Source organism: Dermacentor variabilis, chromosome 7 (genome assembly GCF_050947875.1).
Source record: "Dermacentor variabilis isolate Ectoservices chromosome 7, ASM5094787v1, whole genome shotgun sequence".
Classification (NCBI taxonomy): domain Eukaryota; kingdom Metazoa; phylum Arthropoda; class Arachnida; order Ixodida; family Ixodidae; genus Dermacentor; species Dermacentor variabilis.
Genome location: NC_134574.1, coordinates 106207977 through 106218178, shown reverse-complemented (window position 1 = coordinate 106218178; position 10202 = coordinate 106207977). Strand labels below are relative to the sequence as shown.

Sequence of the window (10202 nt, the reverse complement as noted above, 5' to 3'; positions counted from 1 at the left end):
CCAAGTTAGACTACGTTCAGTCACTTCGGTTGTCGGTAGCGAGTTCCGATAGAAATAGAATCACACTGACTGCAATTATTTCGAGTAGGTCCTACAGCCGATGTTCTTCAAGGCAAGTAAGCTCTTGTGTTTCTTCGTCTCGCCTTGCGGCTCTTCATACGCTGAAGGTCACCATCGGAGAAGTCCTGACTGCTGAATGAGTACCCACTGGTATCGTCGCATTGGGTGTCGCTCTGGAGGCCGGTCCGCTTCCGAGACGCAGCCACTACGGAAGTCGCCATTCCCAGCAGAAGCGCGGGGACGTCAACTTGCATCCGTGCGGAAACATATGGTGGCTCCCCTATGTAATATCACAGAAATCAGGCGAAAATATCTGAGGTCAAGCAACAGCGATCTGACATTCCAATGTGCTGGTGATAAAGATGGTGAACTCAGTAGGACATCATTATTGTGAACAGTGATAACAGTCTATGTCGAGAGCTGCATTAGGCCGATAAAGTTAGCACATAAGAAGTAAGAGCCCTAAATTTATGTGTTTCATAACAAATCACCTCTAAAGTGCATTCTCACGTACCTTCACAGTGCAAGCTGCAAAGCGAATGGATTAGGGAAAGCTGAATATATGAATGACCGCTTGCAATAGCTTTATCAAAGTCTTTATTTTTTAGAAGAAAGCAGGTTACAGACAAAAATAAAGTTTGTCATAGAGTAGTTACAGCAATGAACACGCAATGATCACGCCACCACAAGTATCTTTGCAGCCGTTTAATGGTTGCAACGCTACTGATACGAAGACAGAAGGTAGTAGAAAGACAACGTGCCCAAATATGCAGTTAAATTTAAATATTTTAATTATTTTTCATATAAACAAAGAAGTGAGTTTCGCCCGACAGGCAAACCATTCATTCCGATAGCAAATTATCTGGAAGCTGTACAAAGAAAAATTAGTTGTTTTATCAACTGCGTAAACTACCAGCTGCCATTCCTTGGCTTACTAACTAAATTAACAAGCACACTGTCACACACGCAAAAACAAACATGAATACATCTCACTCGGTGACCGCCGACACTCGCTTTCAGAACGCTGGCGTGGTGAAAAGCGGCAGCAGCGGCGAGTGAATTCCGCTTCGTGCAGAGTCTCACTTCAACGTGTACTAGGCATGCGAGAACACAGCACACACGAAGCCGTCAGCGAGATCCGGTCGACGAGATCTTTCGAACACAAGGCAGACCACCTCCAATATAGGAGGTATGCGGCCGCGCACAGCCGCCGCAGCTAGAGTGGAAGAGTAGACGCGTACTAACCTGCCCCTCCTCCCCGATGGCCATCCATTTTAGCGCACGCATATCTCCGCTCACCCCCTTTACACGTGTCAGAAGACGACGCGCACGCACTACGCCTTCCGCCCTTGTGAGCGCGTGAAGACAGCGCCGCATCAGGCCACCATACTTATTCGCTCACCCACGCAAGCTTTCTCTCAAACCTACAGCATACGGTGAGCCTCCGCGTTGATATCGCACTTGGGGTTTATACAGAACGTAACGGTGACGCCGGCGCCGATGCCAATGGAGGCGACGGCAGCGGAAGCTCGTTCGAGTGTCCATATAATTGCTATCTGGATAAAAATGAATGCGCGGAGAAAAGAAAAGTACCACAATGGGCACCAAAACATAACAAATGGTACGATTGATGGTTCTGAATAGGACGAGCAACGTTCTGTTACTTTTTATTTTTTTCGCCAGCTTGATATTCAACTTCTTTGTTGCTGCGAGCAATGGACCTTTTACTAACACAAATGTACCCTTTCCCTATGGAATGGAAGGTTTCAGTGATCCCACGGGCCAGCGGCTCGTCATGACGAGACAGAACGTTCGGATATGCACGTACAAATACGACAATGCGCCGCTATAGAGAGAGAGATGGGAATGCTACGAGGCAGACAGCGAACATCTGTGCTTTTTCCCTGATGCGTTCATGCTTATCGTTCACTAAAGTTTGATATGTATATATGCGGAAGCTTTTTCAATAAAAGTATGGCTGAGAGGCAGTGCTTATGCTCTTCCTACGTGCCTCAGTCTTCGCCTCAGTAAATTGCCCGCATGCTAGGAGCGTTCACGAAGTCACTAAGAGTTCTATTCCGTCTGTTGAAATGTTCCCAAATGCAGTTAGCTTGCTTAAAATGTGTTTTTATAGGTTTACTGCAATGGCGTGATGCTATAAAATGGCACTTCGCCTCTCTCTAGCCGAGGTACACTCATGGACAAGGCAGGGAAACGATGTTCCGACGCGATGTTCAGGCGACAAGTGGAGCGATGTTGCGAGTACCCGTGCAGATGAAGTAGCGGACGCCGCAGTTGCATAATTCGCTTGCGTGCGCCGGCCTCGGAAGGAATGCCGCACAGAACGTGCGCAATATAGCGCTCATGTGAAGGTTATAAAAAGTGTGTTAAGGTTATAAAAAGTGAATGTGAAGGTTATAAAAAGTGTGAAGGTTATAAAAGTGAAGCACGAGGAGGAGGAGATCATACAACGAACGCAATTTATTGCCCGTTTAACAAAATTCATGTTGGTGGTCTTTCTCTGCCTTCTGGCAGTCCGAAGTATACAAGCCGTAGCTTTCCTGCTTCTTCCGTTTACTGCTAAGATATACGTCCGTACAGTTTTTACTGGGGCCTTCATGTACCGAAGAATTTCTTATGCGAAGTTCAACTGTAATCATATCAAGACCTGCGGAATGCAGAAAGGACAAACCCCATTATAACTAGAAAATATTTAACACCCGTTTTCTTCATCTTTTCTTTTTGAGTTCTGAAACATTTCTTAAAGGGACAATAAAGGTTAATATTAAGTCAACGTGAACTGTTGAAATACCATCCCAGAAACCTCGAAACGCTCGTTTCATGCGAAGAAGATGCGAAGAAGAGACTTATTTTAAGAGAGAATACATTCGGAAGCGTCCGCGTACCTCTAGCGCATTTCAATTCGCCCGCACTCTGACCAAGGAGTGGTGACGTCATGGTCTCATAGTGACGTTGCGCCGTCTGTGAGTAAAACGTCGCCCGCAGACCGCGCTACGGCTTTTCTGCGCAAACGCCGACAGAAAAGCGCCGCGGGATAGCATTACTTTTAAAGGCACACCACACGACTTGAGTAATCAGCGTTGAACTCGTAATCCTCTGGACGAAAATTCAGCGAGCACACTATGCGATTTTTCGGCTCTTTGCCAACGCGCTTTGGCAGAGGTAAGGCACTTCACCACTTCGAACGGAGAGGTTCACTTGTTGTCACACAGTGATAAGTAACGTTGCATTCTCTGCTGCAACTGCCCTTAGTCAAGTTTTGCGGACCGTTCGCGCATCCCACGACCTCACGTGAACGTGGCATTCTCGCTGCTTGTTCCGAATGCAAGTCTCACGAGCCAGTAGAGCCAGCGCTGCACGACGTGATAACGAAACAACTGAAACTCCAAAGCGCGCGTGGCGCAGAGTCGAGCGCGCAGAGTCAAGCTAAAACGAAACCTTTCGACCATCCATACTACTGAAGGGTAACGCCAAATGTTCCTTTTTTCTAGAATCGAACAGAAGTAGACAAGCAGAATTTTCTTCCGTCTTATAACCTAATGAAATGATCTTTTTAATGCGAGTAGTTGAGTACCAGTCACATAAATTATGATGAGGAGTGCCTTTATCATCGGGCTAATACCGGAATGTCGCTGGGGGCTCGCAAATTGTGTCATGCATTTACCTCGATTTCTCGGTTACTAAAGCTCTCTTCGCGATTATATTGACGCCTTAGACGTTCTAGGGCATTGCCTAATCACTTTAACTTGACTTCATAGTAAACTTTAGTGCCCCTTTAAACGAGGTCGTGCAAAATATGTTCAACAGAATTCTAAAGTCTCTTTAGGCGAACTTCTTTCCATAGAAACTAGCGACATATAAAGAACAACCATAACCACGAGCACATTACTCGCTCACCGAAGTTCTACAGGACAAGCAAGTCCGATATTTACACATGTCTCAATGTGCATTCCACCATAATTGCTGATGCGCACGCAGGCTACAGAATATGCACCACTATCCGCTTCACGTATGCAATCAGATTAGACAATATTATTTCGCTATACAAGATTGACGAAAACATTTCTCGCGCACACGTAGCGCGCCTTGCGCCTAGCGATATCTTCGTCACCGGAACAAAAAATGACACTCATTTGAATAAATGAATGTGTGGTGTTTAGTGGCGCCAGGGCCGGGTATGGCCAAAGAGCGCCAGACAGTCACTTAAGTAACCTTAGGTGGTTTGAATGAGAAGGCATCATGACTTCTCTAATTAATTGGTTACGTCCATGATATATGACGTCATACACTGTGTCGTGTCATTGAAAACTCTACCTTAATGCACCTTGCTTCAGTTTATACCAGCCTTGATTGACCTTAATCCACTTTAATGCACATTGGTTTAATTTTTATCAAACATAACCCACCTTAATCCACTTTAATTCACTTTTAGTCACTTTACTCACCTTGAATCACCATACTCTAACTTGTTATAACATTAATTTTGTGTTGCTACTAACGTCATACAAGGCGTCACTGATAATTATGTTTTTGTTATCACTCGGTGATGACAACACCGGCGTTTCTTTCTCATAGGACATATAAAATCTGTTGTTTTGAACATACATATTCCTGTGATGTAGAGAAACATTCATATGCACAAAATGCTGGTTTGAATATTTGTGTTGAGATGCTTAGTTTGCTTCTATCCTTTATCCACATCCTTTTCTAAGCCCAAATATTAGTCAGACTTTCTACACAGCATTGTGTGCCGACATGCGAAATGCGCAACCCTGCCAGGATACGCGCCCTGCGTGGGTTTGTACGTGACATCGTTTGCTGTTAAAGTAGATACTGGAGGCTGTGTATTTAGAGGGGACCCGAAACACTGTTTATCAAAGTCGAGAAATGCATACCAAGTTCAAATAGAATATTTCAGAAATAATTTGCAGCAGTGCTTCATAAGTGCATAAATAAGTTCTTCAGTGGCTTCAACAAAAACTAACTTATATTGGCAACGATAGATCGCATTCCATCCCATCATTCGCGGTGCTCCAACTTCTTATTGAAAAGCTTGCACTGTGAGGGCTACGGTGGACCGAGGCTGTACTCACAGCGCACCGCCTATTGAGCGTCGCCGTGGCGCGACGTTAAAATTTTACTTTGGACGTTCACGTAGGCGGCACTACTTCCCACTTCGACGTCTACTATGCACCAAACTCGGAGGCTATCGCTCAGCTTGCGGTTGGTGTTTGCTGTTTTTTTTACTATTCCGCATTACTGCACCACGATTTACATCCAGCTACCGCAAGCTAAGCTTGGCTAAGCGGACCAATTGCAGCCACCGGCACCACCCTCCTCCTCCTGTTGTGTACTTTCAATGCGCTAGCTGTGACCTAGTGAAGAGCTTTCCCCATGAGCGCCCTCCTCACCTCTTCTCATGCAATGAGGTAGAAAAACCTATCAAGGTAGGCAATGCTATTTGCTTTCAAGGCAAACAAGTCACCTCCAATAAAGGAAGAGGTTGTTTGATCGGGTGGTTAAAACCACATTGCGGGTCACCAACCGATGCGTTCGTTGGCGATTGGAAAGAAGAGTAGAGTAATTTGACGTTTTATAGCCCTAGGACAGAAAAGCTTCTTTCCGTAACGAAATTGAAGCAGGTATAGAATACGTCGTCGTCGTCGTCGTCGTCGTCGTCGTCGTCGTCGTCGTCGTCATCATCATCATCATCATCATCATCATCACCATCATCATCATCATCATCATCAGACTGGCTCCCGCACTTCTCCAACTACCCCGGTCATATGCTAATTCAGGCCATGTCCCTGCCAACTCCTTAATTTCATCCGCCCAGCTAACTTTCCGCCGCACCCTGTTATGTTTCCCTTCTCTTGGAATCCAGTCCGCAACCCTTAATGATCATCGGTTATCTTCCCTCCTCATTACATGCCCTGTCCATGCCCTTCTTTTTCTTGATTTCAAGTAACATTTCATTAACTTGCGTTTGTTCCTTCACCCAATCTCCTCACTTCTGATTCCCCCCCCCCCTTATGTTACACCCATCATTGTTTTTTCCGTAGCTCGTTGTGACATTCTCAATTTAAGTAGAACACTTTTCGTAAGCCTCCATGTTCCTGCCCCGTAGGTGAGTACTGGTAAGACACAGCTGTTATACACTTTTCTCTTGAGCGATAATGGGAACCTGCTGTTCATAATCTCAGAATGCCTGCCAAATGCACCCCAGCCCATTCTTATTCTTCTGATTATTTCAATCTCATGATCCGGATCCGTGGTCATTATCTGCCCTAATAGATGTATTGACTTACCATTTCCAGTGCCTCGCTACCTATCGTAAACTGCCGTTCTCTTCCGAGGCTGTTAATACTTTAGTTTTCTGATTATTTTTTGACCCACCTTTCTGCTTTGCCTCTCCAGGTCAGTGAGCATGCATTGTAATTAGTCCCCTGAGTTACTAAGCAAGGCAATATCATCAGCGAGTCGCAACTTACTAAGGTATTCTCCATTAACTCTTATCCCCAATTCTTCCCAATCCAGCTCTCTGAGTACCTCCTGAAACAGGCTGTTTGAATAGCATTGCAGAGATTGTATCTCTGGGCCTGACGCCTGTCTTTATTTGGATTTTGTTTGTTTCTTTATGGAGGACTACGCTGGCTGTGGAGCCGCTATAGATATCTTTCAGTATATTAACATACGGGTCGTCTACACCCTGATTGCCTCTATGACTGCCTCTACACCCTGAATGCCTCTATGACTGCTGAGCTTTCGACGGAATCAAACGCTTTCTCGTAATCAATGAACGCTATATATAAGGGCTGGTTATATTCCGCACATTTATCTATCACGTGATTGATAGTGTGAACATGGTCTATTGTTGCGTAGACTACGAAATCCTGCCTGGATGGTTGACAGAAGTCTAAGATATTCCTCATTCTATTTGCGATTACTTTAGTAAATACTTTGTAGTCAAAAAACAGTAAGCTGATCGGTCTATAATATTGCAAGTCTTTGGCGTCCCCTTTCTTATGGATTAAGATTATGTTGGCGTCCTTGCAAGATGCCAGTATGCTTGAGGTCATGAGGCATTGCGTATACAGGGTGGCCAGTTTTTCTAGAACAATGTGCCCACCATCCTTCAACAAATCTACTGTTACCTGATCTTCCCCAACCACCTTCCCGCTCTGCATAACTCCCAAGGCTTTATTTCTTCCGGCGTTACTTGTGGGATGTCAAATTCCTCTAGACTATTCCCTCTTCCTTTAGCGTCGTCGATGCCACTGGTACTGTATAAATCTCTACAGAACTCCTAAGCCACCTGAACTACCTTATCCATATTAGTAATGATATTGTCGGCTTTGTCTCTTCACGCATACATCTGATTCTTGCCTATTTCTAGTCTCTTCGCTGCTTTTAGGCTTCCTCCGTTTCTGAGAGCATGCTCAATCTTATCTAAAATATACTCCCTTATATGGGCCATCTTACGCTTTTTGATTAACTCAGAAAGTTCTGTTAGTTCTATTCGAGATGTAGGGTTAGAGGTATTCATACATTGGCGTTTCTTAATCAGATGTTTCGTTTCCTGGGATAGCTTACCAGTATCCTGTCGAACGAAGTTACTGCCGATTTCTATTGCATACTCCTTAATGATGCCCATAAGATTGTCGTTCATTGCTTTAACACTACGGTCCTCTTCCTGAGTTAAACCCGAATACCAGTTCTGTTGCTTGATCCTGAATTCCTCTATTTTCCCTCTTACCGCTAACTCATTGATCACCTTCTTATGTACCAATTTCTTCCGTTCCCTCCTCAAGTCTAGGCTAATTCGAGATCTCACCATCCTATGGGCACTGCAGCGTACCTTGCCGAATAAATACTCAGCCAGCTGCCAAAAGCAGTCATGAAATTTGCAGACTCAATAGAAAGCAGCTGTCGTTGAAAAAACTCTTGTTTGTGCTGCCAACGGAACCATCACATGTACGAGCAGTGCGTGGATTTGTAGACTTTCTTGGAGAAACGAGAATATAAAGAATGTTTAGGATTTTTAAAAATCATTTGACAGCTGATTTTGCAACATAATTTGCACTTACTCAGACCTCTATATACATTTGCTAAACTTGTGCCAACATAGAGCCCATTAGCTCTGTTCTGTGTTCTTTTATTCTGACGGTTCATTATATATTTATACTCTGGTGTATGACATAGTGACATAGATTTTGTTTGTTTCTTGCAGCGTTTTCTTTATAGACAGTACTGAGCTTGTGTTTAAACTTCTGAACTGGTGATTTAATTTATTTATTTTAAATACTGCTGCTCTCCTTCGAAACCATGGCATTTGAGCAGTAAAATAATTCACGTGTACAGTGCAAGGCAAACGAAGTATAGTTTATACAAAAATTGACATGAGCAGTGCAAGGTATACACACTATACAAGTAATACAAGGATAAGTTCAAATGTAATAGTACAAAAGCAAAACAAAAAATAAAAAAAGCAAGGAGCTTTATGGGAAAGGGCATTGGAAAATAAATATAGCACAGGTAGGGGCAACTACTAAAACAACAGAAGCGAAAATTAAATTTCGAGCGTATGAGATTCATTATGGCAAAGTAATAAACTATCGTAAGTGAGAAGGTTTATTAAAATTTCCCAAAGCATGAAGCAATTTGTGCGGATGCCCCTGCATTCATAGTAACTCTTACACGTACAGTTTTACTTCTTTTTGTGAATTAATTCAGATAATGATTCAATGTGTGGATAGTAGTGTCAAGTTGGTTCCATTCTGCTACTGCGAGCCGGAAGAAGGAATACTTAAACGCGTGATTTTTACATACGTATTATGTCAATGTGTGCGCATGCTTATTACGTGTAGGTCAGGCCTGGGAAAATGAAATATATTTGGAGATGTCTATCCTACAGTTATTTTTTAGTAGTCGAAACAAGTATTTTAAGCGAGCGTGTTTCACTCTTGTGTATAACGTTCGCAAACGAGACTGGGTTAAAAGATTTGTTGGCGGGTCTGTACAAATATATTTGTTATGAATGAACCTCACAGCTTTCCTTTGTATTCATTCTAATTTGCTGATGTTAATCAGTGTACGCGGAAATCAGACTGTGTTCGCGTATTCGAGAACAGACCTTACAATTAATGTGTAGGCTAGCAGCTTCATTGACGTGGCTACGAGCGCCAGGCTTCATTTTGGGAAAAATAGTTTGCGCAGCGCCTTTGAGATTACATTACTGATGTGTTTGGGACATTTGTGCCCCGAGGTTAATGAAACCACTAGAGATTTGTGTTTTTTTCACTTTTATAAGTGGAGTGCCATTAATTGCGTCTATAAAGATTGATGATACCGTTTTCCCGGTTGCAGTCATGATGGCGAAATTTTGTGTGTTGATTTACATCTGCCATTTAGAGCACCAGTTCGCTATATCAGCTAGGGAATCATGTTAGCTCTAATATCATTATTATAGATTAAGAAAAGCTATTGTACGAGAACAGACCTTTGAGGTACTCCGGATGCTACTGCGATTGTGTGACAATGTGTAATGACTTGTGAAATACTTGCGGTGACTTGTTCTTGAGTGATTTTATTGTCACTATTGCTCTGTCCCTCAGAGGGGGTTCCTTGTTCTGCTGATTGTTAGAACAGAGGTGTAGGCGGAATGAGTGTGGCACACATAAGTTGACATAACTGCATTAAATTTTAGAAAAAGGCACTGGGTAAATAAGAACACTGTTTAGGGGATAAGTGTGCTCAGTGACACTATTATGTTGTTGTCCCACAAAAATATTTCCGTTCTTTTAGAATAACGTAGGTTGATTGACTGGTACTAGTACGTTATTGCACCATGTGGTGATCAAATTTTCATAGCGGCTGTTTTCAGTAGCAATTCTTACAGCCAATTTTCTCGCAATGAGCAAACGTAAAAATTTTCTCTAGTATAGATATTATCTCTTGGTTAAATTCTTCCTTAAGAAGTCGAAAATATTATATGCGCCAGTGCATGAATTCACGATTATTTATAGAGCAGTGCAGAGTATGCCCATTAATTTTCTCGGTGCTTTTTTGTGGCAGTTGCCTTATTTCTAAGCGAACCAATTGCTTTGCTGTTAATATCGCCA

General features: G+C 43.1%; 1 protein-coding gene across 2 annotated transcripts in view; it reads right to left on the bottom strand.

The window, feature by feature from the left end:
- Positions 1–2519: 2519 nt before the first annotated feature.
- The window catches only part of LOC142587001 (uncharacterized), a 42061-nt gene continuing 34378 nt past the window's right edge, over positions 2520–10202 (bottom strand). For both annotated transcript variants that reach the window (XM_075697869.1, XM_075697870.1), the window contains exon 5: positions 2520–2728. In XM_075697869.1, the coding sequence (XP_075553984.1) occupies positions 2553–2728 (176 nt within the window). In that variant the 3' untranslated portion in view covers positions 2520–2552. The remainder of the gene's footprint in view (positions 2729–10202) is intronic.